Raw genomic sequence first — 19,455 nt, 5'->3', positions numbered from 1 at the left:
AAGGCAAGGGGGGAGGCGGTGTTTGAATGGCAAAGTCGTGCATGCTGTAACACTTCGACGAGGCAGATGAGGACTAAAATGGAGCCGTGCAAGCAAACATCACACTCTCCAGGGCTGCTCAGGGAGGAAAGGCCAACGTCGCACGTGCCTCCGAAGCTTCTGTGCTCCCGTCAAAGCGGAAGAGCCCTCCTCCTTCTGCATGGGGTTCCAGCCCCGCGGCCTCCGAGCCACTGAGGGGCACCGGTACCTTCTGGGCGGAAGCGGTGCCGCTCACGACACCGCCCCCTCCCACCCTGGCCCAGAGTGGAAGTGACGAAAGCCGCCGCGGAGTCACTTCCTTCTGGGTGGATGAGGAGGAGCCCGAGCTGCCGCGGAGGAGCCCGAGTGGAGACGGACGGCGCCGGAGAGGTGAGGCTGGCGTCGGCGGTCGCGGCCCGCGCGGGCAGGACAGAAGGGACGCGGATGAGGGCGGCCGTGGGAGCCGCTGCGGACCGGCGGGAGCGGCGACCCCCGCCGCAGGCCGGGAGGGTGACCGAGCGCCCTCCGGGAGTCACGAACACCTGCAGACGCGCCTGCGGGCTCCGAGGGGCTTGATGGGCATGTCGGGGGCCGGAGGATCGTGAAGAGGGTGTCCGACTCGGGCGTCGCCCAGCGCGAGCCCACAGCCACCAGGCTGAAGGGTGTTCTGGAGCAGGGAAAAGGCCCTGCGATCCGACAGCGCAGTGTAGGAGTTAGTCCCGGACAGTTTCCCGGAGCCTTGGAGAAATCGTGTTTTCTTCAACCCCATCATCACGGAAATGGGAGAGGAAGCTCTGCCCAGCCCTGGTGCCTTGTTACTTGTGTATATCCTGTGTGTGCCACTGTCTGTCTGGTGCCTCTTTCCTTGAGCCATTTATCAGCTCTTGATCCCAACCTAGGGTTGTCATGGACTGAAACTTACTGTTCTCCCTAATGTATTTGTCGGGAAAGAAAATGCAGAACACCTAGAGGAATTCTAGGTTAGATGAAATTTCCAAGATTAGGAATTTGTCCCACCCCACCCTGGGGCCTCTGAAGCACCTGCGGTTGCTCCAGACCTGCTCTTGTCGGTGCCGAGGGCTGTCCACCCTGCAGAGTAATGAGAGTAAGTCAGGTCTCTCCTCCTCCGTCATTCTCGGCCAGTTTCACGCTTTCCTCCTCTTTGCTGAGGGACTGACACAAAGCTATCTGCTGCTATGAACAGGAAATTTATTGAGGAACTACAAATCTGCATGGAATGAGTTCAGATTCCTAGTAAGACGCCTTCCTCCACTGGCCAGGCGATCTGAAGTACCTGCTTTATCCTTTTTATTTCCCTGTTAAATGGAGGGCATTACTTTTTCTTTTTTCATGAAATTTTAAGAAAGTGACGTGTTTCTTGTATAAAGTGGAATATTGTTGGAAAGTGGGCCCCATTTCTGACTGGAAGATGCTGTCCTTTCACAGAATTCAGGAAATACTTAGACTCAGATGTTCCTTTTTGAGTAGGGGATTGGGATTCCCTCACTCTTTTAAGTTGGTGTATCTGGGTGAGTTCAGGCTTGTGTATCTTGGCATCTGGGCTTGTCTACTAACAGAAAACAAACTGTGTGGCTTGCTTTTGCTGCCTTTTTGGACTTGTCTCACTGTTCCCTTCCCTCTCTTCTGTTGGAGGGTTGGTTGGTCACAAGGAAGAAAGCAAATATTAAGGACAGTGTTTATACTTTGTGGCTAAGGTCAGGTGAGAGATAATTATGGCTTTTGAGGCTGATGACCTGAGGACCATCATTTGATGACATGAGGATTACTAGTTTAGAGGTGACATGACTGAAAGGCAAAAGAGGGCTTTGGAAAGAAGTAAAGGCAAAAAGAAGGATGTTGGGGGGGCTGTGCCCCCCCCCAAAAAACCTTAATTAGATAATTCATAGCATCTCAAAATAATAGTGTGATTGTCTCTCTCAACAGGAGGGCAAAAATGAAAGCAGGCTGTAGCATCGTGGAAAAGCCAGAAGGAGGTGGAGGTGAGCAAAAGTTCATCATCTCTGACAGATCTGGAATGTCCCCTAGTGGTTCCTGTTCTCCCCACTTGGGCTTAGTTGACCAATGCTAGACCAGGACTGAAGACCTCATGGCCATGTAGATCTTGGTAGAATGGCTGTAGTCTCGTTTCCTATGAATACATATATAGTTTGTGCAGCCCACACACATTTATTGCATGTTTTAGTGTCTGGGGATAAGGCGCTTTCTGCCGTGTGTTCCTAAAACAGTAGTTTATCTTTCTTCTTTGTTCCTTTTAGAACTGTCATGTAAAGTAGGTAATGTATGTAGAGGTAATGTATGAGGTCATCTAGCACTGCAGCCCAGCCTGTATTGGATTCCAGTGATTGCCACAAGTCACTTCCCTATCATTTCCTCTCTTCGTGGTGAGCCTAGCTGACTGGAAGGGTGTGTTTGCAGAGCACTCTAGAGATTGTGAGCCATGGAATGTGGAGGTGGGGGTACCGGCGTGTCCGTGCCTAGCTCCTAGCTGCTTTGATCCTGCCCTTTTCACACGTAAGGGTATCAGTTCCCGGATTGGGCCTACAAAGCCGAGTCGTCGCCAGGCTCCCGGCAGATCCAGCTGTGGCACTTCATCCTGGAACTGCTGCAGAAGGAAGAGTTCCGCCATGTCATCGCCTGGCAGCAGGGAGAGTACGGGGAGTTTGTCATCAAGGATCCAGATGAAGTGGCTCGCCTCTGGGGCCGCAGGAAGTGCAAACCACAGATGAACTACGACAAGCTGAGCCGGGCCCTCAGGTGAGAGAGACGAGCCCCCAGATGCACGGCATTAATGGAGTCGGAAGGAAAGTATGCAGTTCTGTGTCTGTTATCTGAAAAGGTATCAGGTGATGAAGGACTGCACTGAGCGAGGGATGTGTAGCTTGAAAGTGTGAGTAAAAAGGTGTCGGGTGTGAGTGGCACAAGAGGTGAGGCGGGTGGGAGGGAGCTCCAGTGTGGCTGGCCCTGGCTCCTGACAGCTGATTCTGCTTTGTCGTGGGTAAGAATACATGGTGAAACATGGACTCGGACTCACCGATAATCCAGAGGATTAGTGTAGACTTCCCTGTTGGGAAATTCCTACCAGTTCTTTGCTGTAGGCTCTTCTATAGAAGAAGCGAGAAGGGAAAAACCAAATTCAGCAGGGAGGCTTGCTGAGTGGCTCTGAGCCCAGCTGCTCCCGCACTCTCCATGGTCAGGCCAGGTTGCTACAGCATGTCCAAAGGATGAACACTCTGAGCTCTCTCATTCTCTCCTCTCTGTTAGCCTTTAAATTTTACAACTCTTTAGTCCTCAGGGGACCAGCAGGTAGTTTATGATACCGGCTACTTAACAGAAGGCAGGCCAAAGGCTCCAGGGAGATGAGCGTCCCCGTCTTTCTCCATTCTCAGTAGCGTGAGTGTAAAATCTGGGCAGGCAGACCTTTGCTGGAGCCTCCACATCCTATGTGTGCCACATTAAAGGTGCAGCAGGCCAGGGTGGTGACGGTTTCCAGATCATGCCATGTCCCACTTGCTGCCATGAAACAGGTTTACAGGGCTTTGTTTCTTCCTTGCGCTTGGGCTCCTGACTGACCCTATGAGGTTTCCCAGAAAACTTGTCTGACACAACCGGGGCATGACAAAAAGAAACTACACAGTTAGTTATTCACAGTGGGGCAGGAAGGAAGTGGACTCTAGATTGAAACTGTAGAAAAATGAGAAGGTGAGTGCTTAGAACGGAGGAAGGTGTTTAGGATCTTAAAGCAGGGCCATCAGGCTCTAGCCAAAGACTACAGCTGAGTGACTGTGGAGGAGAAAAGTGGGGGCAGCCCTCTTAGGTCCCCAGGGCCTGACTCCAGGGCCAGGCTACAAAGGGATGGTGGAGGTTTTTGTAAGCAACGCTTAGAGCCGGAATTGATCTTTGTAATTACTTGAGTGTAGCAAACGCTGAACCGCGTGTCCTTCCTTTGCAGATACTATTACAACAAGAGGATCCTTCATAAGACAAAAGGGAAAAGGTTTACTTACAAGTTCAACTTCAGCAAGCTGGTGATGCCCAACTACCCTTTCATCAACATCCGCTCAAGTGGTAAGACTCCAGCGCTGTGGTGCAGAGTGGCTTTTGAATTCTAAAAGAATTTCTAAAACCCAAATCTGAGACATTGCCCCTGTAAGGAGATTTTTAGAAACAGTGAAGTTGCGCGATCCCTTAGACTTGCTCAAGCTCTCCTTACTCATCTAAAGGGGGTAATGGGCTGTGCGGGGCTCTAATAGGCTTGTTTAGTTTACTTGCTTCCCTTTTATATGAACTATTTTCGGTCTCCTGGACAGCACTGAACTCCTTTTGGGGAATGAGGCCATAGGTTTATGTTGAGCTTTAAGTTCAAGAGTCTGTTTGAACACTTTCCCCAATGGCTGTTTCATAGCTGTGAACCTGTTTCTACAAACGTTTCCGATTTTCTATGAAACTACATGCTCTCCTTTATCACGTGAATGTCATCAAAACCACAGCATCCTTCATCAGAGAAGGGGAAGTTCACATGCTCGAAGTGAAAGGCTCTGATGTGCAGCAGCCCTCAGCTCCTCACCGTTCCTCAGTGCAGGGCTTTGAGCTGCAAGCAGGCTCTCCCCGCACACTGCCCAGGTTACAGCACTGTATCACAGCTTACCGCCTCTCGGTCTGTCCTGCGATAAAGATGTAGCCTCTTATAAAAATGTCAGATGGAGTGGTTTGTGAGATTAGAGTTTTCTTTTTGCTTTGGGGGTTTTTGTTTGGTTCAGGGGCAGCATAAAAGATGGTAAATTAGCCCCCTGAGTTCAGGAGTCACTTTTTTAACATTTGAGACAGGTCTCACTGTGTAATCAGCTGGTCTTGAACTTTACTCTGTTGTCAGCCTGGCCTAGAGCAGTCTTCCTGCCTCGTCATCCAAGTGCTAGAATTACAGGTGTCGAGCACCCTTTTGACCAGCCTTATCATTGTTCTTCGTGGCATTCTGTGCAAAGAAAATATGATGATTTTGAATAAAAGTCTTCAGAGGTGGGCAGAAACTTAAAAATTAGAGGAGGGTGTGGCTAGGAGAATCTAATACTCAGATCGTCTGTAGATGTGTAATTACTGCACATAACAGGTTAGGGCAGCTTTAGCTTGACTCTCGGTGCAGTTCCATCTCTCCAGTAACCGCTCCCTCCTGTCCCTGGGGCATGCATTTGGGGGTGGGGGTTGGAATGCACCTCTAATTACAACCTGTTTTCTTTCCCTGTGCCTAAGGGAGCTGCATTAGGAAATCAACACTGTCCTAGCCCCTGGAATCTTGTTTCCTCTGTTTCTCACTCTGGCTTCTTCCCTATGCGCCTGTAGAAAGTAGGGCTCCAGATGGACAGCCATCCTTGCACTCCAGCTCCCGAAATGTTGGTCTTGTTCTTTGATCCATTTTCATCAATCAAAAGCCCAGAAGTTCAACCACTTAGACAACTTGAATAAAATGTTCATCTGCCCTAGAAGTAATCTGATTTTCTAAGGCAAGGAATCATGGACTCTGACTGGTCTGCAGACCTAACAGTAGTTAGTGGTCTGGCACACCTGTTATACCAAAAGCCGTTAAACCACCAGTGATCATAAATGGTAATCAAAAGTCCCGGGGCAGCCATAGTGCAGAACAGCACTTGCCTGGCATGTATAAGGCTGTGGGTTCAACTCTCAGTACAAAAAAAGAAAACACCGAATGATCCCAGGAAAAGCTAAACAGTCAACTGTCCCTTTAGGATGTTGGTTTCTGGGTATAGATAACACCAAAGAACCAGAGTCATTTGTTACAGAGAATTTTTGCCCATATAGACGAAGTGTCATAATGTTGATGAAGAAAAATGACAGTGAATTCCTCTGTATCTAGTAAAATTTTTTGTGATACTATACAAACTTAAGGGTGAAGACAGCAGAGCCAAAGACAGAAATAGCTTCAGTTCTTCATCCCACTATTAAAATCATGCTTATGTGTAATGTGTCATGCATCTTTCTCATGATTTGGATTTCCCCATGTGCGAACCAATGTGCTAATCCCTAAAGAAAACAAAGGAGTATGGGGAAGTTCTCTTCCTCCAGGAACTTAGGAGATTAGCTGAGAGAGGATTCTAGGTTTGTGCAACGGGAAGTAGAGAGTGTTAGAAGTCCTGTGACTTAGCCCCTGAAGGCCAGAGAATCTCCCTGTTGGTGGGCCGATGTACAGAACTGTTCTGGTCTTTCTGTTTTTAAGTACAAATATATGGCCAAATACAAAACCAAATAATCAGTGTGGATATTGTTTCTCCCTCCACATTTGTTCTATTCATTGTTAATAGTTTAAGGTAGAGTTGAGCATGGTGGAGCAAGCTTGTAATTTTGGCCCTGTTCTCCGGTTGAAGGTTCAAGGGTCTGGAGTTCAAGGTTACCCTTGGTTGTTTGGCAATTGACATAAACCATAACCTGGGCTACTCTGAGACCATGTCTCCAACCCCTCCCAAAGACACTTTAGGGTAGAATATTCAGTATTCAAGTGATGATGTGATGCTTCTAGAAACTAAGCATCATGGTATATACCTGCAGTCCCAGCACTTAGAAGGCTGAGGGGTGGATCAAGAGTTTGAGGTCAACATTGGCTATATGATGAATTTCTGTCTCAAAAAGGTATACCTATGTGTAATGTCTTATTTATATATATATAGTATATATACTTATTATATATGTCATATATAATATATAGTATATATTATATACCATATAATATGACCCACATGTAAACAGGTATTTAAAATTTTTAAATTACTGAATTTTGGTTTTGTTTGAACCATTAAAAATTAAGCCAGGCATAGTGGCTTGTGCTGATAACTTAAACACTTCATTCTTTACTCTTTTATACTTACATATGTGTATTTGCCTAAGAAATGTTGGAAAGATAGAGACGATACTGGTTTAAAATGGTTAACTCTCAGTAGGTGGGGACAGGGCAAGCTAAACCTGTCTCTCAAATCTGCCTCTCTGCCACCACCCTGGTTTGAATACTTACTCTGGAAAGCTTGAAACCTGAGGAAGAACTGAGTGGAGAAGAGAGCGTTGGCATACCCTCCACCTGACGGCTGGCGGTTAACATCATTGCCACGTGTGCTTTATCTCTGTTTGCAGATACTTTTTGTATCTAGAGATTAACGTGCAGGTGCCATGGCTTTTCTCCCAGAAACAAGGATGTTCTTTTCCATAACTGCAGTAACATTGCCACACCCAGGAAATTTAGTGTTCCTCTAATATATGTAACATGCCCCGTATGTAAACAGTGTTTCAATTTCCTAGATTTAAAGCTCTGAAATTTGTTTTGTTTTGTTTTTTGAACCATTAAAATTAAGCTAGGCATAGTGGATTGTGGATAATAAAAGGCAAGTGGATCTCTGTCAGTAGCAGGTTCCAGGCCAGCCAAGACTGTACGATGAAACATTGCCCCCAAAAGAACAAAAAGTTTTGTTTTAGCAACATATGTTGTGCTGTGCATTGATGTATTCCAAAAGCCTCACAGATACTATTTCTCAAATATTAGGATTGGTCTTCTTATTTCCTACCTTAAGAAAACAGGGCGAGAAAGGTAATTTTTTTCAGAGACACATGGGAAGGGTCAGGTTTGAACCTACGTAGAGTACTTATTATTTGCATTGTTTACAGAGGGAGTACGGAAAGCGCCAGCATAGTACTTACACTAGTTAAAAGGTAGAAGAGCCGAGAGCTGGGTTCAGACTTCCGGCCCGGGTACATGTGCTGCCAGAAGGCACTCTTCTCCCAAGTGCTCACCCACACATTTTAGCAGTAGGGTTTTGCTTGCTTGCTTGTTTTTCACTCAGAACCTCACCTCACACCTCAGGATCTCATGCACGAAGGTGGGGGGACTGTCCATGAATCAGCAGCCGCCTTCGCCCTGCCTTTCTCTGTCCTGTGGAAGCACATTGGAAATAAGTGCTATCCCCCGTACAAGGGCGCAGCGTGCCTTAGTTGTGTGTAAAGACCAGAGTAGATTCCATTAAAATAAAACCGGCACTGACTTGGCTTAAGCCAGCATCTCGGACTTTCTTAGGAAACAGGGCGTTTCCTCTGCACATTCTCTTTATGGCTTGCATCCTGCACTTCAGATTGTAAACATTATTTTTCACTTTTAACTAATAACTTCTTTTAAATAATGTTTTTAATTGTATGTCTGTGTTTTGCCTGGATGTACGTGTGTATGAGCCTGCACCCGATGTGTACAGCGCCTGTGGAATCCAGAAGTTCCAGGTTTTGGGTCTCCTGGAACTGGAGTCACAGGTGGTTGTTGGCTGCCATGTGGGCCCTTTCAAGAGCAGCAGGTGCTCTTAACCACGGAGCCATTTTTACAACCTTTAGATAAGACTTAATAAGTCAAGAGTCAAAATAATAAAAACAATGGACTCTTAGTTGCTATAGCAAACTAAGGAAGAAATCCATTGGCCTGGACCCAACTTGACTCTGCCAATCACATGCAGGGTCATGTGTCTAATTCTCATTATTAATCTTAATAATTAAGGAGCCTTTAAAACAAGGCCTACAGGAGAACTGTCGCTGGCAGGTTTCACTCAACCATGAACACCACCAGGACAGCCATAATCTACACAGTGGGCTGCTCCAGAGTGATGCCTAAGAACAACTGTTGTCAGAATGTCCGACAGTGTGTGTCAGAACAAGAGTTCTGACACATACGTTACCGTCTTTTCTCCTGGACCACAAAACTTTGCCCCCCCCCTTTCCTTTTATCTTTCCTTCATGTATGAAGAACTCTTTGGACATCATCATGTTAGCAGCTACTGGTTCCTCCCAGGAACTTTTAGGGCACCTGAATGTTCAGGTAGTAGCTTTCTTACACCTTAATTTAGGGCTTTTAGGGGAAGTTGAGAATTTATGAGCTTTTTCAAGTTAATATGATAGTGGTAGTTTCTTCTTAGAGTTTGAAACTCGGCAGTTGAACTTGGTGTTTTGGTCCATCCTAACCTCAAGTCACAGAGTCCTGGGATTATAAACGTGAGGCGTCACACCTGCCAGCAGTCAGACTTGGGAGAGGAAGCAGCAGGTCGTGGGGCTTCTCCCAGCCTCCTCCTCCTCCTCTGTGCTTGAGAACAACAGAAAGGCTGGATCTCTGAGATCATGGTTGTCTATCACTGCACGGTAAAGGTCATCCTCAGTAGAAATTGCCTTTCCATGCCACTCTGTTTCACCCAAGTAGGACCTTGTCCCTGTCCTACTTTGTCATCATTTATGTGAGGTAGAGTCTGGGTTTTCAGTGCAACCACATGCATTTGTTTTGATTGGCTGTATTACTGCTAGGTTTACTTGCTTTATAAACACAGTCAAAATTACAATGGTGAGAAAAACCTTACTCGTGAAGTAGAAAACAGAAGTAGATGGTATACACACACGATGGAGTTGCCAGGCAGAGGCTCTCGGACCCATTCACTCACCCAGCTAAGGTCTGGTGGGCACCCACTAACTCCTAAACCCTGAAATGTTGGGGTATAGTTTTACGTAATAGGCAGCCTCTTAGGAACCTTGAACATTGCTCACAGAGGGATGACGTGGCGTGTGGGAAGGAGGACCACGTAGACAGTAAGGTAAGGGGCCAGGGGGACATGACAGCTAGGCTGAATGGAAAAGCTGAGCTACTGCCCTTAAGGGCTCAGTCCTCCCACCTCAGCCCGGGAGTGCTGGGATTGCAAGCCTGTGCCACCACACCCAGCCTGAGGAGTAGATTTGAAAAAGACTCAGACCAGGTAGAAGGTTTGTTTCCTGTTGTCAGTGAACATGTGTACTTAGCTAGTGTCAGTAAAGGTGACGGCAGTGAGTGACCAGGTGGCCAGCACTGATTCCTGTTCTTTTCTCCCGTCACAGGTGTGGTTCCTCAGAGTGCACCACCAGTGCCCACAGCCTCTTCCCGGTTCCATTTCCCACCTCTAGACACCCATTCTCCTACTGGTGACGTGCAGCCAGGGCGCTTCTCTGCTAGCTCCCTGAGTGCTTCTTGCCCCGAGTCAGGTGGGGCCGCTGATAGAAAGGTGGAGCCTTCGGACCTGGAAGATGGCTCGGCCTCTGATTGGCACCGGGGCATGGATTTCATGCCCTCTCGAAATGCTCTCAGTGGAGGAGTGATTGGCCACCAGAAACGCAAGCCTGACATAATGCTTCCCCTCTTTACTCGGCCAGCAATGTACCCTGACCCCCACAGTCCCTTCGCTCTCTCTCCAGTCCCTAGCCGAGGAGGTGTCCTTAATGTCCCCATTTCACCAGCCCTGTCCCTGACTCCCACTATGTTCTCCTATAGTCCCTCGCCAGGCCTGAGCCCCTTCACCAGCAGCAGTTGCTTCTCCTTCAACCCAGAGGAAATGAAACACTACCTTCATTCTCAAGCCTGTTCTGTGTTCAACTATCACCTGAGTCCTCGGACTTTTCCCCGTTACCCAGGGCTCATGGTCCCACCACTGCAGTGCCAAATGCATCCTGAGGAGTCTTCCCAGTTCTCTATCAAGCTGCAGCCCCCACCAGCTGGAAGGAAGAACCGTGAGAGGGTAGAGAGCAGTGAGGAGACCACTCGTGGCTCTGTGCCCGCCAGCACTCCTATTCCCTCTCGGATTAAGGTAGAACCAGCCACTGAGAAGGATCCTGACAGCCTCAGGCAGTCAACCCAAGAAAAGGAGGAACAGGCCCAGGAAGTGGACACTGTGCAGACCAGGACCATAGAAGAGGGGAAAGGCACAGTGTTTGCCCACCCGTCACCCACCTGGCCCTCTGTATCCATTAGCATCCCCAGTGACGAACCCCTAGAGGTGACTGAAGACAGTGAGGACAGGTCTGCCAGGGAGCCCGGTATACCTGAGAAGAAAGAAGACGCCCTGATGCCCCCTAAGCTTCGGCTGAAGAGGCGGTGGAACGATGATCCTGAAGCCCGGGAGCTCAGCAAATCGGGCAAGTTCCTCTGGAATGGGGCAGGACCCCAGGGCCTGGCTACAGCAGCCACTGCTGCCGCTGATGCTTAAAGCCACAGTGGAAGGGAAGCTGTTGATACTACAATCAGAATACATATTTATGTAGCAAGATTCTGGGGTGGGAGGTGGGGTAAGGCTGGTTTGGTAATTCTGGGGCGTGGACTTGTACTTTTCTGTTGGGGATGGGACGAGTATCTTGAGTTGTATATTAAGTGGGGTATGAACACACTTTTTTCTTGGTACGTAGGACATAGGGAGGCTGTTGAACTTTATGGGCAGGAGCCCAGTTCCTGTTCCCTCATGCACCTGACAAGCTCCACAAGGGCCCACATACTTTGTAGTCAGTCCCATCACAGTTCAGGCTCTGTAGTCTCTTCTATTGTATTTATACAATACATAATGGGAAAGCCCATAATGGGATACTCTTCTTTGAGAGAGAAGAGAGAAAAGGAAAAGGCCGGAAGGCTAGGTGGTGAGAAAAATGCTAAGCATGTTACCCTAGTATTTACTTCAGGAGAGAAAAGAGTCAATTGCAGTCTTACTGAAGTGGGGACATTTAGATGGTGTTCTCTACTCTCCTCTCTCCCCTTCTCCCTCACTGGAGAGAGAGAGTGTGTGTGTGTGTGTACACATGTGTGTGTACACGTACGTGCTCACACACAGGCGTGCACGAGCACACACACACACATACATAAACACACACATACACACACTCTCTCATGCATGCACTCTCTCTTTTTCTCTCCCTGGGGGGAGGGTGACACATGCACATTTGGCTCCCCCCACACCTTTTTAGAAAATGTTTTCAAGACACATGAGTGTCCTGCCATTTAAAATGGGCAGGGAGGGCACAGGAGACCCCCACCCCCTGGCCCCTCAGCTTCAGAGTTGAGGTGGGAAGGCAGCATGGCTGCAAGGTCCTTGGACTTTCACCTTCTTCACCTATCAAAAAGCCATGAGGAGTTGAAAACTCTTGATCAGGGAAGAAAGAAGAGGGCAGGAGGAAGTAACCCAATGCCTTTAAAAACAAATGACAGAAATAGTCTTCATTTTTCTTTTTCCATTGTTGGTTTGGTTTCCCAAACCAAGTGTGACTGAGCACGTTTTATGAGGAGCAGGATAGCGCCATTGAAGATGCTTTTCTGTTGTGTCTGGTTGTCTTACTGTTTTCTTAAGTCAAGCCTTAACTATGAACATGCTTAAGATGATACGGGTCTGACAGCATAAACCTGTGAAGGGCATGGCACTGTTCAGATAGCCCAGGAATGTTGAGGCACAGTTGAATTCCTAGCTAATAGTTATCCCCTCCGATGTTGCTGGTCCGGTGGTAAAAGGGCAGGATTGTGGGAACGAAAGGCAGATATCACCTGTAAACACAAGTACTGCTGTTGAAACTGAAGAGAGGTAGGAAGGTGGTACCAGAGGCCATAAGGTCTGGTGTGAGGGAAAGAGCTGGTATCTGGCCTGTGATGTGTTGCCGGCCCTGCGGTCCCCATTTGTCCAGATTGTTCTGATCGGTTGACTATTCCCAAAATACAGTTCACCAACAGGAGTCGTTTCTTCTTGGGAAATTCCCTTACAGCAACTTCAAAGGAATGGAAAGATACTGATCTTAGGTGAAACAAAACAGAAGCATTAGGGTAGAGAGAAAGTGGCAATTGCAGCCAAGTTCCTCTGTGCACATGTGTGCTCTGAGTAGCTCAAAGCAGCAAGAAGAAATGGTTCCATATCTGCTGAGGCAAGGGATGGCATTCAGGCATCAGAGTGATAACTCTACCACCTGAGCCTGGCTAGGAATTCTACACCAAGTGACATTTGAGTGTTGTCTTTTGATGGCTTGTTTGGGTTTGATTTAGTTTGGTTTTATTTTCTTTAACTGAAGTGCGTGCACAGAAGGAGCTCAGGAGACAGAACTGGTGAAAGAGATGTTAGCTGACTTGGACGACTTGAGGCTGTCATTGCTCTTTCTTGACGAATGTCCTGTAAGTTGGTCCAGATTCCATGCATGTGTGAAAGGCCAGGAAAGGTCTCTGGTGACCCAGGCTTTGGTTGGGCCACGAAGGCTTCAGCACTCCTGCTGCCTTTGGTGGTTGTGTTCTGATCAGCTTCCTTCTCTGCACCTTGATGGACCTCAGAATCAGAAGGCAAGCCCAGCAGGTAGAGGAGGGCTCTCTGGTTGGTATTGCCCATCCAACCAGGGATGCCAGCTGGCCACCGGTTGTCTGCTAGTGGGGACAGCCAGCGAGCATCAGTGTGAACTCAGGAATAGAAACATGGGGCCTTTAAAATGAGAGGAGGAAAATCCATGATGCATACCTGTAATCCCCTAGAACCCAAGTGCCGGAATTCATTCTAGATGCTGCTTCCATTTGAATAAAGCCACTGCTTTTACACTTGAAATTGAACTCCATGAAAAATGCTTTTGGACTTTTATGAAACTATTTGCTGTTTGTTTCCTTTGATTGCCATTCCACCAGTAATTTCTTGGTTGATTGGAACTGCACACAGTTGGAGTTTGGACCTGGGGAAGGGTCTGTCTGCAGAGCAGAACTTGGGCTTGCTCAGGAAGTGGACCAGGAAATGTAGTGATCACTGATACTTCCTGGGGCAAAGGAATGAGAATGCTCTTCTCTCCGCAGCCCCATCCTGGCAGTTCCTGCCTCCAGCCTGGTATGAAACAAGGCAGTTGCCTTCTGTGAGCACTCCATTGTCCAGCAGACAGGTGAAGGGGACTAAAGCTGGACCTACTTCCTCTCCCTGGGTTGTTTTTCCCCCTCTAAATTTTGTTGTGCCAAATGTATAAAAGTTTGTAGGTGTAAATCTATTGAAATTTCACTAATCAAGAGCTTGTTTATTTAAACAGTTTGCTTTTTTAGCTGTAAAGAGTAGCAAACTCTCAGGGCATCAGCACTGCTGAGCTCTTTTTTTTTTCTGAAGTAAATAGAGACATGTAGAGTCTTCCCTCCATGTCAGGCTGCACTTCGTTAGCCCCAGCTCAGTAATGCAGGGAACCCTAGTGACCCATAGGCCAAGAAACTCCCAGAAGCATTAAAAAAAAGTTATATTCCGCTGCCAAGTGGATAGTCATTTAGCTGTTTGTCCCTTGTTTTTTATTTATTCCATAATTATGTTTGTGCTTTTTCTTGTGTGAACAGTAGTGAGGCGTATGTTTTTATGTGGCTTTAGAGAAAACTTCAGTCTTCAAAGAACTGTTCTAATTAGTTCCTTCTCGGAAAAAGTTATGCGTTAATTTGTTTCAAAATATTTAGGCATTCTTTGAATTATAAACTTGTGATGCAGGGATTTGTGAACGAGACGTTCACATGTGAAGATGACTTCACTTAGCATCTGTGTAAACAGAATAAGATGTGTATATGTACATAAAATATAAGGAGTCTGAACACCATTGTGCAGTGCCTTTTAGATGTTCTGCTTTCTAAAGTCTTCAAATTTTTTGCATATATATTATATATATGATGTAATGTTATAGAAATATATGTATAATATACATATTTTTTCCAGGGGTATCTGATAGCTCTGTATTTTGTTATGGAAGTCGAAAGAAAAAAAAGTATTTTACCTCAAAAAATTAAAGTTAAATTTAAAAACAAAGGGTCCTCACACGTTTGCCGAGTATTGATTTTGTTCCTTGCACACAGAACCAAAGCCTGCAGGCCTGCAGGGGCCAGCAGAGTGAGAGGTGTGCCTCTTGGCAGTGGGCGTTACCTTGGGTGAGTGAATAAAGGGTGAACCCAGGAACAGGAGTGAGGGAGAAATGCCTGCATCCTGACTGTAATGAGGATCCTTTAAACCATGCGGTCGCCTGTGTGTGTGAAGATGTCAGCCAGACTGGGCTGCAGACTGAGGAGAGCAGGGCTGCCAATGGCTTACCGGTTCCAGTAGGGTGGCAGAAATGACCTGGGCTTAAGAGTAAATGGCAATTGGAACAAACCATTGACCACATGTGTGGATTATAAAATAAATATGAGTCTGCGATTGGTTTTTTAAGTGCATGGCAAGACAGAGCTAGGGAAATTTAGTAATCCCCAACAGGGACAAGAATTGGAGAAGGGAATTTTGATTACTGAATGCCATATAGCCTATCAAGGAAAATGATACAGACAGGCAACTTTATTTTGCCCTTTGGAGATAGAAACTGTGTTACGTTTTGCTTAAAGCGTTCTGCAGCCAGGTGGTGGTGTGAGCCTTTAATCCCAGCAGAGGCAGGCAAATCTCTTAGTTCTGGGCCAGTCTGGTATACTTAGTGAGTTCTGGGCCAGCCTGGTATACTTAGTGAGTTCTGGGCCAGCCTGGTATACTTAGTGAGTTCCGGGACAGCCTGGTATACTTAGTGAGTTCCGGGACAGCCTGGTATACTTAGTGAGTTCCGGGCCAGCCTGGTATACTTAGTGAGTTCCGGGACAGCCTGGTATACTTAGTGAGTTCCGGGACAGCCTGGTATACTTAGTGAGTTCCGGGACAGCCTGGTATACTTAGTGAGTTCCAGGTCAGCCTGGACTACACAAAGAACCACCACCACCCCCCCCAAAATGGTGATGGTGAGTGGCAATGAAGGGTCCTTGAGAAGGCAAGAGGGTCCTCAAGAGAGGCAGAGGTGAGTGTTACTGTTTATTGTGAGTCAGTCAGAGAGGGTCACAGAATGCATCAGGCCTGAGGAACTGCCCTGCCAGTGTGATGTGCTCGAGAAAATAGTCCATTAGGGCAGGGACAGGAGGCAGGGAAGGACGCTCCCCTGCTGCTGAAAGGTGTACAGAGACCTGAGTCCCTGGTAGCAGGCTCTGATGTTCTGCTGGAATTCTGAATGAAGAGGCGGGGGGAATGGTGAGCGGGAGGGAAGAGAAAGGCAGGCAGCTGAGCAGAGGGGAGAGACCTTCACCCCTTCCTGGGAGGTTAGCCAGCAAAGAGCCTTAGGTGGAGTCCCTCGCAGTCTTCAGGATAATTTGGAAGCTCTGAACCTGTCCTCTCTCAGACCCAGACCCAATGCTTAAGCACTAGAGCCAGAGAAGCACTTAGTGCATGCTGGCTTTTCTCTAAGGGCTACCTGTGCTGGCTCGGCCCTCCAACAGCCTCACTAGAAGCTGAATTCATCCCTAGGCTACAGAGGGGAGCCCTGGGCTTCAGAAAAGCTCCTGGATGCCAGCTGCATTGCACGGGCCCACCCTGCCTAAGCACCTTCTTGCCCCACTTCTGGCCAAGTGTCTTCTTCTCCAGCACTTTCAGCTCTGGCCAGTCATAGGCACATGAGGATCATGCACCATCCGACTCCCCTTCTCCAACACTTAATGCTGTGACCAAAAGATGCTTGGTGATAAATGCTTGATGGACTAATGTTTTCCACTGTTGGAATAGGAGACACCAGTTTAGGTAGGACTCTAAAGGTAAACAGATGAGGCAGAGAAGGTACAGGCATGTGTGTGTTAAGGCCCTGTGAGACAGTGCAGCCTGGTAGCCTCCATTCTAGTGTAGCCTCCCACCACTAGGCCCCGCCCTCATTTGCTTCTCTGCCTTGTTTTCTGGCTTTCCTGCACCTGTTTCCATCTTCCGTGAGACATGGTGGCTGGATTGATAGCTAACCCCCATCTTCCCGCTTATGTGGTGTGTGTGTGTGTGTGTGTGTGTGTGTGTGTGTGTGTGTACGTGTGTGTGTATACATGTGTAAGTGGGTGTCAGGTTTATTTTTTCTGTCACTCAGTTTTTTGAGATCGGTCTCCCTGGACCAGTTGACAAGTAGGTCATCAGGCCAGCAACTCGTGTCTCCACCTCCCCAGTACTGGATTGCAGGCATTGTCACATGGGTCTGGGTCCAAATCCAGGTCCTCCTGCTCACACAGCATACTCTTCATTGACTGAGACAACTTCTCACCCCTGTGCTTTCATTTATTCATATACACCATTAGCAAGAAAAAAATTTGAACTGAGTGTGTTCCCTGCCTAGAGGCCTGCCATTCTGCACTGGCCATTTGCTTTGTCTTCCTCTGGTTTTCTGGTCCACACCCATGTACCTGCCCCACCTTCGTGTTCCTGGACCACCTCCATGTACCTGCCTTTTGTCCTGCAACATGGACAGGTGCAGGACTCCACCCCACCTCCCAGGGTCCTCCAATCCTCTGCTCTTCGTCCCTCCCCTCCTAGGAGCAGGGACTCTCCTAACTCAGTCCTGCACCCATGATTCTAACAGCTAACAGCTCAGACACCTCGGGCAGTGTGGAGTTCCGTGAGGCTCCATTTCCCTGTGTTCACAGTAGTGCCTCGATGGTAAGTAATGCTCAGAGGGAGCTTTTAGCATTCAACAGCCTCACCATTCCTTCCTCTGTGGGGCTTTGCATTTTCAGTTTAACATTGCTCAAGAGGAGGTGGGTCCCACCAGCCTTTTCACAGACGGAGAAGTAAAACGCACCGTGAAACACACACCGCGAAGCGTACACTGTCTCAGTGAACTTTGGAGCCAGTGATGCTTAGAGCCTGAGCTGTTCTTGGCTCCAGAACTCATACTCTCACATTTGTCCACTGAAGACACTTCCTCCCTCCCCATCCGCCAAGAACCAGACAATCAGAATGTGCTGGGCAAGCCAGCCTTGAGTTTCTTCACGTGTCAGTCCAGGATGTCCCAGTCTGGAGTTGAGCCCTTAGCAAGAATGCTGCTGGAAAGTCGGCACTGTGGGGGTTTCCCTCTGGTCCCGAGGCTGGGAAGGAAAGAAGGCACAGACCAAAGCCTCCCCAGAATGCAGAGGCGCAGGCAGTCCACCTACACCACCCCTGCCTGCCCTGGGGGAACAGTGATGGTCCCATGTTAAAAGGGGGCAGAAGCCCCACCCAAACTTTCTCACCCAGCTCCAGTCTCCAGGGATTAGGCCAGCAGTCAACAAGGGGGTGCGCACCAAAATCCCCGGGGATGCCACTCAAACCACAGAGGTGAAGGACAAGCAGCAGCAGGCATCTACCCCCACCCCCTTCACTAAGCCTACTTATTCCACCTCCAGCCACAACTGCTGGACATTGCCAAGCTTCACAGCCCGGGTCCTGGGAGCAGAAGGCCAATGTGGCAGGAACTCACTGGCCTGTCTCCCAGGAGGGAGAACAAGAGGGTCATGGCAAAGGTTAATCTGGAATCTCTGGCTGCAAGAGTGAGCGATTGTTATCCCCACTGTGTTGGTGAAGAAAACAAAGGGCAGGAAAGCTAAGGGAACTGCCCGAGGTCAACAGCGAGTACCCGGGAGCCTGCACTTCAAGTCCCAGCACTGCCTTGCTGTACTGACACAGTGGCAGGGAAGGGGTGAGCTATTGCACTACCTCAAAGACATCTCATGTTTCTCTATGGGAAATTTGTTCACACCTGTCTGCACCAACCTTGGTGTCAGCCAGCAGCAAGCCAACTTTGACTGGCGTCTGTCAGTCAGTCTGGTGTGCCTATGCTGGCTTTCAGAGGGCTCACACTTTGAGGTGGGGGGGTGCGACACGCAGGGGCGGGGACACAGTGCAGACAACCAACAGAATGCAGTGAAAAACAAGTAACAGTGGCCATCCATTTAGTCTACCAGCCCAGGCACTTCCGGTCTAGCAGTAGAGACGAGCAGGTAAATGTGGAGGGGCAGGGCATTGGCTCCTATTCCAGGCCTGCCTACCTCCACAGCTCCATAGCCTTTCTTTGCACTAACACACATTCTATGTGCACACACACACACACACACACACACACACACACACCCTTGAACTTTCAACTCTTCAGGTTGCCATATACTTTCCAGTGCTTAGGCAGAGAAGTGCTTAGGCTGTTCCCAGTCAAGAGTTCTCAAAAACCACAGCGCTCAAGCGCCCGCCTACACACTGGAAGCCCCCAGACGGGCAAGTGACCTTCAGTGGTGGCACCTGCACTGCAGCCCCTACAAGTACCTTTGGATGGGTGAGGCCCAGGGCCTCCTGCTAGCTCCCTGGGTGCCCTCAGAGTCCAGTTCAGCCAGCGCTAGCATGTGGGCGGGGCTTTGCACGGTCCTGCTTGGAGGATTGACTAAGAGGTGCAGCGAAACTCGTTCTCACTACCCAGGCTGTAGCCACGAGTGTAACAAGGTTGGAGGCATGGAGGAGAAGGGAAAGAGGTTGAGAGCAGGGCTCACTGGGAGGAAAGCTGCAAACAGGTAGCAGCTGACCCAGGAGGCTTTGGAGCCCAAATGCAAAGGCTGGGGTGGGAGGTGGACTGACAGATGAATCTCTAAGAGGGACGGGAGAAGATGGAGGTGAGCTGGGAGCAGGAGCGCCCGAGCCCATGGTATTGATCGGCTGGATTACTCAATTTCACCGGTATTGATCATGTAATTGCTTTATCTCGCGTCTCATTTGGGCTCCACATTCTCTGGCTCCCTCTTCTCTCTTGTTTTTCTTGTCAAGCTGACGCAGGGTTACTTACCACAGAAATGGGAGCTTG

The 19,455-nt window shown here is 48.4% G+C and overlaps 1 protein-coding gene across 1 annotated transcript; it reads left to right on the top strand.

Moving 5' to 3' along the window:
• Positions 1-316: 316 nt before the first annotated feature.
• LOC116896721 (ETS translocation variant 3) lies at positions 317-14,628 on the top strand. Its single transcript, XM_032898140.1, has 5 exons — positions 317-408; positions 1,963-2,018; positions 2,556-2,793; positions 3,989-4,104; positions 9,925-14,628. The coding sequence occupies exons 2-5, from the start codon at positions 1,973-1,975 to the stop codon at positions 11,064-11,066; spliced, it is 1,542 nt and encodes a 513-aa protein (XP_032754031.1). The 5' UTR covers positions 317-408; positions 1,963-1,972; the 3' UTR covers positions 11,067-14,628.
• Positions 14,629-19,455: the final 4,827 nt, after the last annotated feature.

The sequence above is a fragment of the Rattus rattus genome, chromosome 3 (genome assembly GCF_011064425.1).
Source record: "Rattus rattus isolate New Zealand chromosome 3, Rrattus_CSIRO_v1, whole genome shotgun sequence".
Classification (NCBI taxonomy): domain Eukaryota; kingdom Metazoa; phylum Chordata; class Mammalia; order Rodentia; family Muridae; genus Rattus; species Rattus rattus.
This window is presented reverse-complemented; position numbering and strand designations above follow the sequence as displayed.